Here is a 20,001-nt window from a genome sequence, read left to right on the forward strand (position 1 = left end):
TTGCTGACGGGCAGAATCATTAAAAACATTGGAGAGAGGAAGAATTGGGGAAAGTTGGAGTGAGTTGATAAAATAACCAACTCAACCCCACCAACATTTAAAGTTGGTGGACTAAACATTGAGTTGATAATAAATTCCAACTTAATCCATCTCCTGTTGGGTTCCCCTAAATGTTTTTATTCGGCATATGATTTTTTTAATATTTTTATGAATATCGATTCATTTTGTAGTAATTGAACCTTCGAAGAGACACAATTAGTTGTTCAAGTCTAAAGGGCTTCGATTTGTAGGCAACGAATCTTAGGCCTGGTTGGCAGGTCTTCATTGTTTGAGAGAGGGAGAAGATGAGAAGGAACAAAGAGTGAGGGGACTTGTTGTCTACAAAGAAAAAGGAGTATTAGTGATAGACTTTTATGATCAATGACAAAATCTATCTGTGATAGAACTGATAAACTTCTATTACTAATAGCAAAATCTATCAACAATAAAAGTCTATTATTGATAGACTCGTATCCACGATAGAGTATATCACCGGTACTCTAGCACAGGTATAGAGTATTATATATTAATAATTTGCATATCAATAATAGATTTACATCAATGATAAAGTTATATCAGTAATAAAAGTCTATAAATGATAGAAGCATATAACTGATAGAAGTTAAACATGTTTCTATCACTGATAGCACTAGTAGAAGTCTATCAATGATAGAAGCATATCTTTTAAAATTCTAACATTGATCAATGATAGACGCAACATTAACAAAAGCATATCACTAAAAACAAATCAATGATATGCTTCAATTATCATTGCTAGACTTCTATATATTGATTAGAAGTTAGAAGGATCCACGATCAAGAACAAAACCACGATCGACAAGAAGAAAGATCCAAAACCCAAATCAAAATGTCAAGAAGAATAATTAAAAAAACGAGAAGGATTAAATCCAATGATGAATTGCAAGGAGAAAATCAAAATAAAAAAGATTTGAAATCAAAATCAAGAATTTCAACCAAAGAGACACACATAATCCCCTATTAGGTCATCACTGAAAAATGCAAAACTAATTCTAAAATAGACCATCTTAGAAAAACATGAAAAATATAAAAGAATTTGTTAGGTTACCATTTCTTGTGATAATATAAACATACATAATAAAAATGATAAGAAATAATTAAAAAACGCCTAATTAGTAGGAATCAAAGGTTGAGTTAATAATAGTTTTAGAATTAAAAAAGTTTAGAAGCCAACGTATACAAATAAAAAAAAAAAGGTTCGTGAATTAAAATAATGTAAAATCATATATATATATATATATATATATATATATATATAGTAGGAATAAAGATAAAATAAATAAGAAGATTAGAGAAAATTTCTATATTTGTATATATTTTAAAACATGGCTACATATCTAATTATATACTTAAGGAGGTGTTTAAGGACTCCAATTTGGATTGGATTCGGTGGCTATAATAGCAAACTCAAAGTTTGAGGGGTGTGTTAAAGAAAAGGGGAATAAGGGTTATTTTAACCTTTTGTTTTGCTAAATTAAAACTATTTACAATTTTATGGTTAAAATAAACCAATTCGTCCTCCTTCCAATGTTTCTAATGATTCCACTCACCAGTGACTAACTTCGACGATCACCTTCGAAGACCAACTTTGACAATCACTCTAAACGACCATCTCTAGTGAAGACCACCTCTAACATCCCAACCAACTTTGACAATTGCCTCTAGCGACCAACTCCAATTGTCGACTCTGACAATCACTTTGAAGACAACTCTAGAGAAGACTACCTCCGACCCCAATTTTGATGACGACCATCTATGCAACCAACTCCGACAACTAATTCATAGTACTTAATAGTCTTCTTTTATAGTAATTTGATATCAATAAAAATATTTCAAGTATAGAAATACAAACATACTTGTGTATAAAAATACTATTGATAAACGTGTAACCAAATGCATGAGTATGGTTATTTTAAGTAGATTTAAGAAGTGTCCTATGAACTTTATGTAAAACATTTTTCTGCACATATATGAAAAGAAATCTTTCATAAATAAAAAAATAAGATAAGAAATCTCCCAAGAAATCTTTAACAGTGATTTATACATTTTAATTCAATTGATATAATATGATGGGTGAACATCAATCAGTAGGAGTCGATTTTTTTGACCAAATAGCCACCGAACCGATTATGGTAGGTTTAGTAAATGTTTCAAATTGACCTCGAGCATCAAGGAGTAAAAGTCAATCGATTTTAGACGGTAAGTCAATCAGTTTGGTCAATTTTATTCCTTAAAATTTTTTTGAGAACTTTTTTTATTTTGAATATTTCTAGACCGACCCCTCATCTATCACACTTGCCCCTATAGTTATTTTAATATCGCAAGCTCTTCCTCAAAAAGTACTACCAACTTTTTGTTTAGGAATCATGTATCTAAGTTGTTGTAGCGGTGACAGCCTATATTTGATAACTCACTCCCAGTTATCGATTTTTGTGCAATATCATGAAATTAGAGGTTTATATGAAATTTTCTTACGTAATCAATTAAATGAATTTTTAGTTTAATCTCACTTATTTTGTAAGTATCCAACAATATTTATGCATCTTCCAACTTATTGCTATTGACAAATATGTTTTTATTGCTATTGACAAATATGTTACTTCAAGATATTTGTATTTGAATAATACAGGGAAAAAAAATAAAAAAAACAACTTTAAACCCATAAAGAACTCGATAAACAAATCAACCCAAACACAAACCCTAACCTTATTCCAAGAGAATTTACACCTCAAACACTTATATTTTGAATTAAGATAACTAATCTACACCTCAAATACAAATTACCTAAACCCAAATTAAATAGTCTGCATTCCAAACACAAACTATTCAATTCCATATACTATTATAACCTCACATATTATAATAATCACAAACTAATATTCTTAATGAATTTTTTTTTTAAAAAAAATACACCACAAACTATTATAACTAACTACTCGTTGAGATTACAAACTTGCTCAAGATAAAATAAAATTATTTTTCTAAAATAAAAATAAAATGTTTACACAAATGATGTAAATATTTCGAATGGTGTATCCTGTTTGCCAGAGTTAATGGTCTATATTCATCAAAATGTAGATGAGTAATACAATGGATAATATGCTTAGACAAAGTATTGACCCTTTAGGTTCAATTAAAATAACTATCTGCCCTCAAATACAACTAAGATTACACTACCAACAAATTAAATTGTAATGTACTAAATCAACCCATTCGTTACTGACTTGACTTCTGTATTCCTATTTAAAAAAAAGTACTTATGACCATATTTTTATTTTTTACTTTTCTAAATACACTAACAAAACATTAGCCAACTAGTCAAAGTATTCCCTCCTTCGAAGTTAACTGTTCGATCTCTCATCCCAATAATCATTGTAACTAAAATCAATAAATAAATAAATCTTAACCAGGAAAAAGAATAAAAACAATTCGACTATATTAACATCTATTGGACATTTTATTGGATGAAAAGATCAGACACAAGTGAAGCAACCTATTGGCTATGAAGTTATAAGTGGAAGCAAAAGCTAGCTAAGTTCTAAAGCTTCAAGCCTGAATGGATAGCAACCACTCCTCCAACAAGATTTTCGTACTCGACCTTTTGGAAGCCTGCATCGACGATCATGGAAGCAAATTTCTCCTGCAATCGCACCAAATCAACATCAATAAAGAAAACAGTTGGTAAAACTAACTAAAAGAATAGCATGAACACTAGATCCTATTGCATAAGTGAGGATAACTACTCGTTACCATTTCAATGCTCAGATAACTATATAATGATAACATATCCCATCCTTTTACCTTTTGGAAAGTTTATCGAAACAAAGAATGGAGTGCTTACATTAATTCTTCATAATTTTATCATAAAATAGTCGTGGAAATTAAGCAAATTAAATGATGTATAATCAGTTGAACAATAATCACCAGAATCTAAAGTTCTAAAGAACTCATCATCACTAAATAGGTTTTCATTCTCATTCTCTCCTTCATTGAACTTCCATTTTTATCTGTTTTAGTCATCAAAATTTATTATTATTGGTGTGGATCATGGACATAAAGGTTTAGATGGAGAAAGGAGAATTGAGTAAGGAGCGAAAATGGAGAGAGAATGAGAAAGAAGAATTATGGATGAAATCAGAGAGCTAGGGAGCTTACTTATAAAAATGGAGAAGAAAAAAAGCTATGACCATACACCCCATGGTCATGGCAAATTCTAGGCAAGTCAAATATTCAAGAATACCAAAATACTATAGAATACCAAAGAAGGAAGAAGGAACCTCTCCGGCGCAAAATGGGGAAGGGAACAATGCAATGCAAATGTGGATTAAAATAATAATAACAATAACCCTAAACGCAAGGGTCTTTGTATTTATGGTATTTTGTTTAAGTTCAGAAGGGTTTGCTTCTTGCATCTGAGAAGGAAAAGCCTGAACTTCAGGTGTGCCTTCCTAACAGCGCTTGCTTCTTTGAACCAAGATACAATGCGCTGAGAAGATATGATAAACTCTGATTACAAAGGACCCACAAAATATCTAATTGCATAATTATAATCCATCAAATAAAAACTTGTATATTGAAGTATCATTGTCTTAAAACAAAATTTCCTATCTTTCATTATTTCTATTTCTACTTTTCTTTTTTCTGTTTCTACTTTTTTTTTTTTTTTTATTTGAATAGCATATTACAAAGGGGAAGTGCAGTAAAATCGATGAACGATCCCCTGCTTAATTTTCCAACCCTAAATTTTCCTCAAACATGGTGTTGGTAAATTCAAGCTTCTTAAACACTAAGCTTAACCCAGACTGACGGCCCTGGTAGGTAGGTGGTTTTTCCTTTATAATTCTCCAAAAAGCATACATACATTAATTATCCCTCTCTTCTATTCTTGTTCTTCTGTTCTCTCATTTTCAGTCTATACAACTATCTCTCATATCAGAATGCTATCTCTCTTCCACTCACCTTTGAATAGCTCACCCATCATATCCCTTGTAATTTCTTTTTAAAAAGAAATAACCTTTAATCCAGTAAGATAACACTTACCAAATAATCACAAGGGGAAAAAAAAAAGAAAGAAAAGAGTAACCAAAGTCCAAAGATAGACATGAAATCTAGTAAGAGATCATGTATCACTCGGGTCCCTTTCCAAACCCCTAAAAACTCTATTGCTTCTCTCCCTCAAAGATCTCACAATAATGCACATCCCCCGAAAAATCACAAGAAACAATCATTCTCCCTATAAGGCACGTAGAAAAGGAACCCCTCAATCATCTCAAATGAGTGTCAAGCATCCACCAAGTGATGTGTAACTGAGACATGGTTTGAGTAAAAGTACAATCGTTTAGAACTTGGAAAGTCTATATCTTAAATCACCGATTGATCCAAAAGCTTAAGCTTATAGGTGAATGTGAATATAGTTATAATATCTAATACTCCCCCTTCACTTGTAGGATTGAAATATGTAGAAGCGCAAAACAAGTGAAAATTAATATTAATTGGGGAGGAAATAACATTGCAGGGGTTTGAACACAAGACATCTTGAACCAACCTACTCTTTTACCATCTTAAATCATTGATTGATCCAAAAGCAAGCTTATGAGTGAAGGTAAATTTAATTATAATATCTAACACTATATAACTGTGCTCGTTTCTTTTGCTCTACTATAAAATACTTAACTTCTTTACCCTTGAGCTTCCCATTGAACTTAATAAGAAATGTATGCTTTAATCCATTCCATGTAAACAAGTCTTTACTCGAATGTAAAAACTAAAAAGGTAGCTAACGATATGTATGATTGGCTAGCTGGAGAAAAGTTGGTTTTTACATTTGAAACTGGAAAAAGGAAATGCTGCTAAGCACGAGAAGTTGAATGCTAATTCTTATCATGATGGAGGAATCCATTTAAGAAGCATAACTTTAATTGTGTGGAAGGAGATCATTGAAGCATTAGGAGAAAATTGGCTGCTACATCCTAGTTTTGTTCGAATATGGTTGCTACATCCTAGTTGGTGTGTTGTAGAGAAGTGATAGAACTCCAATCACAAAAGTGTACAGTGGTAAGCGTGGGAAGTGTGAGAGTGCTGTTGATGGGACCCATGGCAAAATAGTTAGTGAGAGTAAGCTTTCTGTTAGGAGAGAGATATGTGGGAGAGAGATTCTGCGGGGAGTATTCTTTTGAGTAATTTTGTTCTTATTCTCTGAGTGAGCAAGTCAGAGGCAGGTAACTGCTCCCTAGATTTGTACCTATTGATGCATAAATAAACTGGATTCTATCAAAAAAAGCTGAGGAAAGCATTAACCACAGTTTCTTCAATTTTCCCTGAAGTAGAAATTGTTGAAAATTTGTACTCCAAAAATTCTCCGATCTCATGGGTCTCATCTGCTAATAAGGGTGTTTTTTTTAGATGACAACAACTTCCATCGAGAGTAAATGAAACAATGAAAGAATACAAGGGTGATAGCACATAAAATGTACTATCTTACACAACTTAACTCAGGTTGGTTTTGCAGTTGGTTTTCCAGTTTAATGTGTTTAATCTATGATTTTGTACATATCAAACACCGGCGAGGTAGAATTGAGCATTACGGCAAAAGTCGAGCTTAAATGGAATGGTTGAAGCTCTAGAGATGAAACTATGTCAAAAGGAGGTGAAAATTACCATGGATGCCCCTCTGCTGCAGTGCTGGACGACACCATCTATTTACTGTTATCTTGCAAAACAAACAAGCAACTTGAGGAATTGAACCTTGATTAGAAGAAAACACGTAGCTCCCAGTGAATCGACTTGGTCTGCTCTAAAACTACCTAATCGTAGAAGTTCTAGATCGGTTTTACAAATTTATTTGGTTGGTTAGAACCCTCAACGAGTTCTATCCACCAAAGAGCATACAAAAAATCCTCGCCCACAAAAGAAGGGAACCCCACTAGAGAAAGGGAACCCCACTATACAAAATGGTGCATATATAATCATTACAAAATGCCTTCGAAATCGAAACCCAAAAGGAAACATGTTATCTAACAAGGGACCCCCCCCCCAAAAAAAAAAAAATCTAACAAAGGACCAAACATTAAAAGGATTCCTTTCCAACCCTTTAAACACCCTATTATTTCGCTCCCCAACCCTCACCCACAAAAGGGAACCCCAGTAGAGAAAGGGAACCCCACTGTACAAAATGGTGCTTATATAATCATTACAAAATGCCTTCGAAATCAAAACCCAAAAGGAAACATGTTATCTAACATGGGACCAAAAAGAAAATATGAAATCTAATAAAGGACCAAACATTGAAAGGATTCCTTTCCAACCCTGTAAACACCCTATTTGTTAATCATCGTGAAACCTAGATTTGGCGATCCAACCACCCATTTGAACACCCATCTGACATCCAGATCGAGAAGTTCCCTATTTTTTTTGTGCATGACATCCAAATCCGGTGCTGCCAAGATCAAATCCGGAGCCACCCTATCCTTCAAGCTCAACGTACTACACCAGTTCTGTGACGGCTGGTCGATTTGCTCACCCATCAATATTGATCGAAAGACAACTATCACGCGGGTCTCTTGCGTGATTTTTTGTTCCATGTATGCCTAGATCAACTCGGTTTGGTTCTAATTACAACAGATTTGGTTCGGTTCATATTTGGTTTGACTTGGTCATTTTATTTAAAATCTAGTTCATTTGGTTTGGTTCACTCCTGGTTTAGTTCAAACTAGTTTGGGTTGCTTCTATTGGATTTGGTCTAAAAACTCTTTCTTTTTGGGTGGATTTCTACTATTTGTTAAATCTTCTACCATGTTACAAGAGTAAATTCATCAAATCTTGCAACTGCCAACCAATTTTCCATCTAATAATTCATGTGCTTCTTTCACTCACACAAGTCCCAAGACATTCTCGTGTAGTAATTCATCTCTGTGAATTATTGATTCAGGAGCTTCAGATCACATGACTAGTTCTTCTTCTTCTTTTAATTTGTACTTTCCATTATATTGCATGATAAAATTAGTATTGCCGATGGTAGTTTTTCTTATGTTGCAGGAAAAGGAACTAACTATTAAATTGACTGAAAATATTTCTCTTCAGCCTGTCTTACATGTTCCAAAATTAGCCTGTAATCTTTTATCCATTTCTAAACTCTCCAAAGATTCTAGTTGTCGTATTACATTCTTTGAATCTCATTGCATTTTTCAGGATTAGGATTCGGGGAGGATGATTGGGAGTGCCAAGATTAGGTCTCTACTATGATGAAGATTCTTTTAGCGATGAAATAACTCAAAGTCTTAGTAGTATCAGTTCTATTTCTATTAAAGAACAAATTATACCGTGGCTTCATAGACTGGGGCATCCCAGTTTTTCTCATCTCAAATATTTATTTCCAAATTTATTTAAGGAAATTGATTGTTCATCTTTTGATTGTGAAAGTTGCGTTTTCGCAAAAATCATCGTTCCACATATTTTCCAAAACATTACAAGGCTTCAAAATCTTTTTATTTAATTCATACCAATGTTTGAGGTCGTAAAATTACGACGCATAGTGGAAAAAGATGGTATCAGAGTAGGTTGGTTCAGGAGATCCTGTGTTCAAGCCCTTACATTGTTGTTTCCTCCCCAATCAATATTCATTTCCACTTGTTGGGTCTTCTTCATATTTCAAGCCCAAGTGAGGGGGAGTGTTAGATGATATATAATTAAATTTACCTTCACCCATCAGCTTAAACTTTTGGGTCAATCGATGATTTAAGATGGTATCATAGTAGGTTGGTTTAGGAAATCCTATGTTCAAGTCCCTGCATTGTTGTTTCCTCCCCAATCAATATTCATTTCCACTTGTTGGGTTTTCTTCATATTTCAAGCCCACAAGTGAGGGAGAGTGCTAGATGGTTTGTTACTTTTATTGATGATCATACTCATTTATCTTGGGTTTATTTAATGGAAAAAAATAAGACATTTTTACAATATGATTGAAACTCAATCTCAAATCAAAATATGTATTTTACACTCTGATAATGGAACTTGTACTTAAATGAGTTTTTTGGCGAATTTTTGAAAGACAAAGGTATTATTCATCCATCTACATGTCGGGATACTCCCCAACAAAATGGGATTGCTAAAAGAAAAAATAGGCATTTACTTGAAGTGGCATGTGCTATAATGTTTTCTATGCAAGTTCCAAAATATCTATGGGGGAGAAGCAATTCTCGCAGCTACCTACCTAATAAATAGAATGCCTAATAAGATCGTGAATTTTAAGACTCCCATCGACTGCCTTAAAAAAGAATTTCTGACATCCCGCATATATTCTGAATTACCCCTCAAAGTTTTTAAGAGTACTACTTATGTTCACATACCTGATCAATTCGTCCAAACCTGATCATTGGGTTGTTAAATGCATTTTTGTGAGTTACTCTTCAAATAAAAAAGGTTATAAATGTTTCGATCCTCCGACAAAAAACTGTTCTAGAAAGTCAACCCTATTTTCCCCAAAATTCTCTTTAGGGAAAGAAACCAAATTTGAGAGAAAAATTTTGGGATGTTTGTATTCCTTTTCCCAGTCTTAATTGTTTAGATGTTACTAGTTATATGATGTCAAGTATAGAAACTTCTCAATCAGAGGGAGAAATACTACAAAATGATCATATTGATCAAGTGCCTGAGTTTAAATTTTATACTACAAGAAAATTCAATCAAGGGAACCAAGACAAGATAGTTAGTCCTTCACAAGACCAATATGAGACCCCGACGATTGAAACTAGTAATTCTTCTTCTATTCTTACTCCTTCAACTACTCAAAGTACTTTTCCAGCAGTGTCTGATCTCAATGTTCCCATTGCCCTTAGAAAAGGTATTCGAAGTTGTACCAAACATCCTATCGCAAACTTTATGTCATATAAAAAATTGTCAAATAGTCAGATCTTTCACATCCAGGATTGATGATTTTTTTGTCCCAAAGAATATACATGAGACTTTAGACGATCCAAATTGGAAATTAACAGTTATGGAGGAGATGAATGCTGTAAAACAAAATGGAACATGGGAAATAGTAGAATTACCTAAGAATAAAAACCAGTGGGGTGTAAATGGGTGTTTATCATAAAGTGTCATGCTGATGGTAGTGATGAAAGATACAAGGCCAGACTGGTAGCTAAAGGATTCACTTAGACATATAGAATTGATTATCAAGAAACATTTGCCCCTGTTGCAAAAATTAACTCTGTTAGAGTCCTTTTGTCTCTTGCAGTTAATTTAGATTGGGCCACTTTACCAACTTGATGAGAAAAATGTTTTTCTGAATGATGAGCCTGAGGAAGAGGTCCTTATGAACCACCAAGTTCTGAGAATGAGCTTGGTTGTAGTAAAATTTGCAAATTAAAAAAATCTATGGTCTTAAACAGTCCCTAAGAGCTTGGTTTGAGCGTTTTGGAAAAGTTGTGTCCAGTTATGGATTTTTTCAAAGTCAAGCAGATCATACATTATTTTATAAACGAGAGAATAACAAAATCTCAATTTTGATTGTTTATGTAGATGATATTATTCTCATAGATGATGATGAAGCAAGCTTAGCTGATCTCAAGAAAACTGGCTTGTGAATTTCAAATTAAGGACTTGGGAACGTTGAAATATTTACTAGGAATGGAATTTGCAAGATCAATGAAGGGAATCTTTGTTAACCAAAGAAAGTATGTCACGACATACTTAAAGAAACAGGCTTACTTGATTGCAAGGTTGCAAAAACTCCTATTGAACCTAATATAAAGCTTTTAGTAGCAAAAGTAGAAGAAATAAAGGATAAGGAACGATATCAGAGACTTGTTGGTAGATTAATTCATCTGTCTCATACATGGCCTAATATTGCATTTGTTGTGAGCATGGTTAGTCAGTTTATGCATGCTCCTTGACCGACTCATTTTGAAGCTGCCTACAAAATTTTGAGATATTTGAAAGGGTCTCCTAGAAAAGGTATTCTATTCAAAAGGAATAATCACTACTAAATAAAAGTCTACACTGATGCAGATTGGGTTAGAAGTACTACAGATAAAAGATCTACCTCTAGTTATTGTTCCTTCGTTGGAGGAAAGTTTAAAGCCTTGGCTCATGGAATTTGTGAGGGCATATGGATCAAAAAGATACTTGAAGAGTTGAAGATTTCTTTAACTACGCCTATACGAATTTATTGTGACAATAAAGCTGCAATTTCTGTTGCTCATAATCCAGTTCTACACGTAAGCAGGAACAATATACATTCCTTATCTTCTTACATTAGAAAAAATTGTTGATGTGTTAACTAAAGGCCTTCCAAAGAAACAATTTGACAAATTGATTGACAAGCTAGCTATGGAAGACATCTTCAAACTAGCTTGAGAGGAAGTGTTGGAATTTCTATATTTGAATATGAATATTTATTTTTCTTTTATTGTCTTTATTCTTTCCATATTTGTAAAAGATCTCTCCTATATAAGAAGAGCTAATCTGCACATATTTAAGAAGAGAAAAAGGAGAATAATATTTCAATTCCTCCAATTTCTACAAGGACAAACTCCTCAAGAATCTCTCTAGTATCCCTCCACCGAGCTAGCAAGAACCCAAATATATGGAAGAAGTAATCCCTAATGGAACTCGCAAGCTTTCATCTCTAGAGAATATGGTCCAAATCTTCCTCCGCCTCCTAACAAAGAATATAGAAGAACAACCCAACAAATGAGAGTAAACTCCTCGCAAGCAGATCCATCGTGTTAGCGTGGTTGTATAAGACTTAACAGATAAAAAAACTCAATTCCTAGGGATTCTAATCCTCTTGAGAGAAAAGAAGACCAATTCATTGACCAGAGAAGGATCAATCAAACTGCAAAAGAAAGATTTACACGAAAATTCCTCTGAAGAATTGGCAGTCCACAAGCTCCAATCCCTTCCCAGCTCTGCTGAGAAGGGCATTGTTCAGTAACTAGGTGGCCACAACCTCAAAGAAACAGCTAAAATCTAATGGCTGAATGCAATCAATCAAAACTGTTGCTTGGAGCTAATGCCATAGACAAAAAGAAATAATCAGATCGCTAATGAAAAAGAAAAACTGGACGGATGTGATTAGTTTAGCTAGGTTCCAACGCTTTTTAGGGCGTTTCCTTCTGTTACAGTAATGCTTCTGCAATTAACACTAAAGAGGAAAGTACTATAACCTGTGAGGGAAATCGACGGATGCTTTCAACTAAGTATTGATAAGATTCCCGGTCCCCAACAACTAGCTCTCCGACGGCTGGAATGATAGAAAAGGAATAATAGTCATATCTGCACCAGAAAATGGAAATTCAAGTTAAATTTCATCGCTAGAAGAAATTAATGATGATATCGAGTGTATCATAGCTTAGGAAAATATTAGTAAAAAGCAAATAAAAGTCAAGTCAATGAATCCAGGCTACCAAGGGCTTGATTACGAGGACCATTCATTAAAAAATTTGTGATATAGAGTAACACATGGTTTTCTTATATATAAGGGCCTCTTTGGTTAGAGAATTTGAAAAAGCAATTACCTCATACTCTAACTATGGTTGGAAAGAAATCAAACAGTTTCTGAACACAAGCATAATTGAAGGTTGAATCGTTTTGAGTAACTCATTTGAAGGCATCTCTTTGGTGTTCAAAGTTCTAACCTTTTAGAATCGCCTCTTCAAGATATTAATTTGAATTTGGCTGCCTTCCTTTATTTTCCCATAATTTTCTTTTGAGGATTGCTCTTTTTCTTTTTGTTTAATTTTCCTTTTCTGATTTTTCTCCATTGGGGAGCTAGTATCTTTTGAACATTAGTCTCCTTCAATTTCTTCACTGAAAAGTGTTGTTTCTAGTTGTATGGGTTCTATCATTTTTTTTTTTTTTTTTTTTTTTTTAATTAAAGCTAGTTTGAGGTGGTATTCTATCTGATCTCTCTCTCGGCAAGCCACATCTTGTCTCCTCGACCTTAGGTTGTTTCTTCTTTTTTTTTTCTTAATGTGTTTCACCTCTTAGGAAAGAAGAAATGAGATAGATGAAACAATTCTAAAAGAACCCCATCTCGAAGATGAACATTATTAAAAACAAAAAAAAATGTTGTAGTTGCAGACAACAAAACCAGGAACAAGACAAATAAAATCTGTTTTTAAGATGTCCCAATTTCTCACTTGATCTCTCCACACTATTATTTTTTTACAACCAAATTTCTCAGAGAACTCTATTAAACTAGCCAGCCACACAATTTTACCTCTCTCCCTGAAGGGAGAACTCAAAATTATCACCTCCAGCTGAGCCATGCCATCTCTAAACCAAGCCCAACATGCAAACGACCTTAGTCAGCGATTCCAAAGAGAGCACGTAAACTAGCAATCCTGAAAAATGGCCCATGTCCTCCTCATACCTCCTATAAAGAATGCACTATTATGGGAACAAAACATAGGAAGAGTGTCTTTTAACACAACCAATGGTATTAACTCTCTCACCTAAAACCTGTCACGGAAACACCTTAACCTTCTTTGGAATTTTAACCTCCAGAGAGAAAAACACAGAGACCGCAAAGGAGGAAGAAGGGGAAGACAAAATGCGATAGAAAGAATGACAGGAGAAGCCCTAGAAGGATCGGGACCAACATTTAACACCCCTTCTCCCTAGAAACACATGGCAGTCTCAAAGGAGCAAAAGAAAATCTACCACTTCCAGTGCCTCTCAATTAGACAGAGAACGCTAGAAATGTAAAGAGATGGAGGAAGAAGTGACAAGGGAAGGCCACACAAAGGCCACAAAATGCAACCTCTTGTTTGAAAGCTGACCTCAAAAATAAAGTATACAAAAGCTCACTCCCCCACCCAATAATCCTCCAAAAAATAAACCTTCGAGCCTTCTCCATCGGTGCAAGTAACTAAGAGAATATAGTTAAAATAGAAGAGATAGCTTGCCAGAGATTTTTCCTAAGGCCTCACAGTCGGTAATTTGCACCTCACTCAAAAAGATGAGGGTCATATCTACTCATAATCACCCTAGACCATAATGTGTGCGCCACAACCACTAAGCTAGAAAAGCCTCATTAAGAAGTCTTACAGTTTAACCTCTCAATGCCTGGGCCTCCAAACACCACCTCGTTTGACCAGGTGTGCTCCACCTTAATCTACCCCCTCCCACAAAAAAACAAAAGAACATAAAGAAAAACAATCCTCGTATTATCTCAATTCTCTCTCACCCGTTCAAGAATTTTGAATAGAGACAAGTAACTAGAGATACTGCTCAACACCACATGAATAAGAGTAAGCCTCCCCCTTTCTGGAAGCAGACCTTTTTCCAGGTTGACAACATTTTCAGAATCTTTTCTACCAAATAATCCAAAACTTGACACTTCACATTTTCCCCAAGGGCAATCCAAGGTAAGAAGAAGAGAGTTGACACACCTCACAACCCACCAAGGACGACCACAAGCTTAATTGGAGGGACAACAATTTAGACTAATGATAGAGATCTTACCTTTGTTAATCTTAATGTTAGAGATCGCTTCTAACAGGGAGAAAAAGTATTAAGTTAACAAAAGTGTTTTTCTGAACCAAATAAAATAAAAAAAGCGAGTGTCATCAGCAAACTTTGATGAGGTGAACAAACTCTTTGCCCACCTTAAGCCCCTCAATCTCCCATTTCTCCACTCCCGCTGACACTAATCTACTTAGGCATGGACATCCACCACAAAAAAAGATGCAGAAATACCACCACAGATCTTCTTTCCAAAGTCCCCCAGCTAAAATCTTACCCCGCGGCCTTCCACTAACAAAAATCGAGAAGTCAACTGTCCTAATACAATTCCACATCCAAGCTCTCTGTTCAACCCAAAACCTTCCTTTTCCAAAACTTAATCCAAGGAGTTCCAGTCATTTTTCAACATCAATTTTCAAGGCCAAAATTTAACTTAAAGTTTCAAAAGGGCTCCACTAAAAAGATAATAATATAATAGAAAAACTAATGAGAAATTTAGAAAAAAAATTCTAAAAAGGTTAAAGTTCATCATCACGTAGTTAGAGTTTGTAGAACACAGAAGTTTGTAGATCACTATCATAAAAATAATAAAATATTAATTTTTCCCTGATTAAGAGTGTGTGGAAGTTACATACAATTCCTTAAATACAGGAGTTTCAACATGGCTTAGCTCGAGACAAAGAAATCTTCCTCCTCGTCTTAGAACCCTATAAACAAACACATTTAGTAAGTAAAACAGTTTTTCCAACAAAAAGTAAGAGAAGAACACAAGCATTTCTTTTAGCTAGTTCAAGAAATGAAAATTATTCATTACCAAAGGGGAGAGTATGAAGACGAGTCATCTCCACATTTCAGTTCCAAAAGATATTATTACACAGCTATTAAATATACTTGAATCAGAAAAGAGCATATGAGATGTTGAGGTGGAAGCTTTTCCTCTTTTTGTTTTAGATTGTTTGAATTGAAGTGTTTTGGAATACGTGTTCATCTTGAGTTATGTGTTCTACTGGATTGTTTTTAATTTTTCTTCAGAGTTTGTCTTCATAATGTATTCGGTTCTAGCCTTGCATTGGCAAGTTTGAAGTTTTTATTTTGTTTCCTCTCATGTACTTTGAGCTTTAGACTCTTTCATTATATCAATGAAAGACGAGTAGTCTTGTTTCCATTTTCAAAAAGAAAAAAGAGAGAGAGAGCCACTTACTACATGTCCTTATTTCTAATGCCTTGCTCGGTGATTTCTGAATTGGAGAGAATTTTACGTAATTTTTTCTGGGAAGGCCATAAAGACAGCAAGCTGAATCATTTGGTAAAATGGGAGTTAACTTCCAAATCTCTAATTGACGGAGGCCTTGGGATTGGTAATCTGAAAAACAGAAATACAGCTTTGTTGTTTAAATGGTGCAAAGTTGTTAAAAGTATTCACGGAGTTGACCCACATCTTTGGCACACATCAGGAAAACGGTGTTTAAGCTTGAGAAGTCCTTGGATCAGCATCTCAAGAACATGGAGTGAATTAGGATCTCGCTAAGTTTAAACTAGGCAATGGAAGGAATATTTTCTTTTGGACAGATTCATGGTGTACAGAATTACCATTTAATGACTGTTTTCCAAAGCTGTTCTGATTAGCTTCTGCCCCAAAAGGCAGTGTCAATGATCATTGGGACCCGGTTATTGGTTCTTGGAACCTCTCACTTCGAAGGCAACTAAAGGAAGAGGAGATTATTGAAGTGTTCAACAACTGTTAAGCAAGATTGAGGGTAGCCGAATTTCACATTTACAGGATTCCAGATTGTGGGTCTTTGGATGCTTCAGGAAGGTACACGGTTAAATCTTTGTCAAAATATTTTATTGCTTCTTCTCCAATTGATAAAGCATGTTATAAAGCTCTTTGGAAATCAGAGTCCTAAAAGAATTAATATTTTGGTGTGGATTCTTCTATATGGTTCCCTCAATTGCTCATCCACATTGCAACACAAGCTACAGAACAAACTTATTTCACCCTCAATATGTCCTCTTTGCTTAGCTAAGAGGGAAGAAATGCAACATCTGTTTTTTGATTGTTCCTTCTCAAGTAATTGTTAGTGGAAATTATTTTCTTGCTTCGGTGTGCAATGGGTTTTTGGGGAATTCAGTTAAGGACAAAATTCTTCATTTGTTGGTTGGCCCTTCTCTTGCCTATAGAGCTCAGATATTATGGGCAAATGCAGTTAAAGCTTTGATTTCTGAGATTTGGTTTGAATGTAACCAAAGAGTTTTCCATGATAAATTTATAGATTGACCTGACAGATAGGGGTCAGCCCGACTACAGCTTCTACTTGGAGTTCACAATCCAAGCATTTTGAAGATTATTCTATCCAGGATATTTGTCTTAATTGGAATGCGCTTTTATTCTCTATGTAATCAAGACAAGTATTTAGTTTGTTCGTAATCTCTGAACTATTGTATCTCGTATTGGAAATGATGAGGGTGCTATGGGGGTGTCAACATAGTTGAGATGTCCGGTGCACCTGCTGATCCTCAGTTTTCAATTTTCAGTTCCTGTTTGCTTTGGTTTGTTATTTTGTCTCATTGTAATTGAGCTATTGCTCTTTTCATTATATCAATGAAAAGTTTTGTTTCCATTTAAAAAAAAACTATTAGCAAAATATCACAGTATATCTGTGATAGACAGCGATAGACTACAATCTGTGTGTATCATGTCACAGATAGACACAGATAGTAGTCTATCGCTATCTATCGTGGTCTATCACAGATAGATTATGATATTTTGCTATTATTTGTAAATATTTTGGTTCATTTTCCTAAATTTGAAAACAACCCTATTTGAATTTAACTACTCCAGATTCATAAATTAATTAATTAATTATATAATAAACTGTAAAGAACCGATACATTAATACTATTAATTCATTAATAAATGATATTCAAATTATTTCTCTTATGGTATGTTGCATCAATTTGGTATTAGAGCATTGTGATCCAAAACACGCATTCTCTTCATTGGATTGTTACCTTAATGGATGCAGAAGCTTCCTCATCAGCAAAATCCTTGGAGAATAGAATAGCCTCGGTAGAATCGGACATTGTGGACATGAAGAATGAGATGAACAACCTTTGAGTTATGTTAGCCCAAATTATGCAACGATTGGATGTTCAAAACCTAGTGGAAGTTCAAGGACAGCAAGCTCATGGCAAACGGAAAAACAAGAATGCCTTGCAAATCAATGAAAATCTTCATGGAGCACATACGGGGGAAATGGTCTAAACTTCAATAGAACTGAAGTTGGAACCCAAGAAAGAGTTCAAGAACCTTTTAAGAACCAAGGAAAAACTAATCCCGGTGGACAAATATGGGCCGACACACATAAAACAATGGGAAAAATGGCCTACTTATGAGCAGGAACTTTATTCTCAAGTTCAGTCCCTAAAACTATGGGAACACTATCTTTTGGGTAGAGAATTTGTACTACAAATTGACCATTTTTTCTTGAAGTTTTTACATTCTCAAAAAGAGGTGAGTAGAATGCATGTTCAGTGGATTCAATTCCTCCAACGTTTTGACTTTGTCATAAAACACACACCAAGTAAGGTCAATAAAGTGACAGACGCTTTAAGCAGAAAAAGTATGCTTCTAACTCTACCTCAAGGAGAAATCCTACCTTTTGACCATTTACTTGAACTTTATACATGTGACCCGGATTTTCAAAACATTTGGCAAGCATGTTTAAATCATATTCCAAGTAAAGATTTCCATATTTTTTAAGGGTTCTTATTCAGAAAACGACACTTTATGCATTCCTCAAACCTCCCTTCGTGAATCTTTACTGAAGGAAGCACATGAAGAAGGACTTGCAGGCCATTTTTGCCGAGATAAAACATGGGCGCACTTATCTTCAAAAAAACTTTGGCCCCAACTCAAAAAAGATGTAGCTAGTTTTGTCAAAAGATGTTACATTTGTCAATCATCGAAAGGATCAAGTTCTAACCAAGGACTACATACCCTATTACCTATACCCAATAATATTTGGGAAGATTTCTATGGACTTTGTCCTTTGTTTGCCAAGAACCCAATGAGGTTATGATTCGGTCTTAGTAGTAGTAGACCGCTTTAGCAAAATAGCACATTTTTGGCTTGCAATAAGACTAATGATGTGTCTAATGTTGCAAATCCTTTTTTCAGGAAAATTGTTCAACTTTATGGAATACCTAAAAGCATAGCATCTCATGAGTCATTTCTAGTGATTTCTTTGGAAAAAAATTCGGCACAAATGTCCTAGTTAGCACAAGCCATCCGCAAACTGATGGCCAAATAGTGGTTACAAATTGGACTCTTTGTATTCTTCTAAGATGCTTAAACGGAGACGAACCACGTCAATGGGAACTTTCTTTAGCCCAAGCCGAATTTGCATTCAACAACGTGGTTAACCGTTCATCAAGGAAATGCCCCTTTGAAATTGTCTATACTCATGTACCTAGGTCAACATTAGATCTTGCTAATATTCCCATTTCTATTGATCTTGGTGTTGAGGCGAGTATAATGGCTGATCGGATTAAAGCAATTCATGATGAAGTTCAACAACACCTTGAAACAAGCAACTCAACATGCAAATCCAAGGTCGATGAACACAAACGAGCTACTGAATTCTAGATTGGAGACCTAGTGATGGTTCACTTGAAGAAAAGCAGACTTCCTACAAGTTATCATTCCAAGTTAACAAACAAGAAGAATGACCCATTTCCTAGCCTAGAACGACTTGGACAAAACACCTACAAGGTTGATCTACCTCCCACTATGAAGATCAACAATACTTCCAATGTATCTGATATATTTCCTATCAAGCTCAAGACCAATTTCAATTATCTTAGAAAAACTCACGGCGAGTTTGATTTTGGGTCGAGTAGAACTGATGTAGTATATTAGGCCTCTGTTGAACATTACTGCTGGAATCTTATTTGTAAAGGTTAGTTTTAAGTTGCAACTAGCTGCCTAGGTCATTAAACAAAATTATTGGTTTAGTCGATCACTTCTTTGTGTATAAATAGGCTTCCTTATTTCTCTCAAACTTGCAGTTGTGTTGCATCAGGGTGTTTGGGGTAAGGAGTGAAATAATGAGAAGTAAGGAGGAGAAGTAAGTAGTTGTAAACTCTTGGAGCTCACAGTGTAAGGAGTTGATAAGATAGATATAGAATTGATGTTTTTTAGTAGTGGGACCCACCAACTCCTTGGGCCAAACACACCCTCTGGGCATAAATACTTACAATCAGCCCCCTTACATCTACTTGAACAACCCCAACTCGTACAAGCTAGCTTTCATGCACAAGACAACATGATCGCTCACTTTCCCCTCCGAAGCCAAGGAAACCAAAAGGTCTACCCTCCTCATTCACTCAACTCCTAATCCTATAATGAGGTTAGAACATGCCTAAACCACCTTTCTTTTTTTTAATAAGAAG

At 34.8% G+C, this 20,001-nt stretch overlaps 1 protein-coding gene across 5 annotated transcripts in view; it reads right to left on the minus strand.

Annotated features, from left to right (window-relative positions):
- Positions 1-3,320: 3,320 nt before the first annotated feature.
- Positions 3,321-20,001, minus strand: part of LOC120083175 (S-adenosyl-L-methionine-dependent methyltransferases superfamily protein) — a 30,204-nt gene continuing 13,523 nt past the window's right edge. For 4 of the 5 annotated variants that reach the window (XM_039038796.2, XM_039038800.2, XM_039038795.2 and 1 more), the window contains 3 exons: positions 15,183-15,254; positions 12,246-12,354; positions 3,321-3,718 (listed from right to left, as the gene is read on the minus strand). In XM_039038796.2, coding sequence (XP_038894724.1) covers positions 3,617-3,718; positions 12,246-12,354; positions 15,183-15,254 — 283 coding nt within the window. In that variant the 3' untranslated portion in view covers positions 3,321-3,616. Of the gene's footprint in view, positions 3,719-6,735; positions 6,781-12,245; positions 12,355-15,182; positions 15,255-20,001 lie in introns of all 5 variants that reach the window. The other variant, XM_039038802.2, reaches the window with a different exon arrangement.

The sequence above is a fragment of the Benincasa hispida genome, chromosome 8 (assembly GCF_027475165.1).
Source record: "Benincasa hispida cultivar pf3 chromosome 8, pf3_genome.v1.1, whole genome shotgun sequence".
NCBI classification, from domain to species: domain Eukaryota; kingdom Viridiplantae; phylum Streptophyta; class Magnoliopsida; order Cucurbitales; family Cucurbitaceae; genus Benincasa; species Benincasa hispida.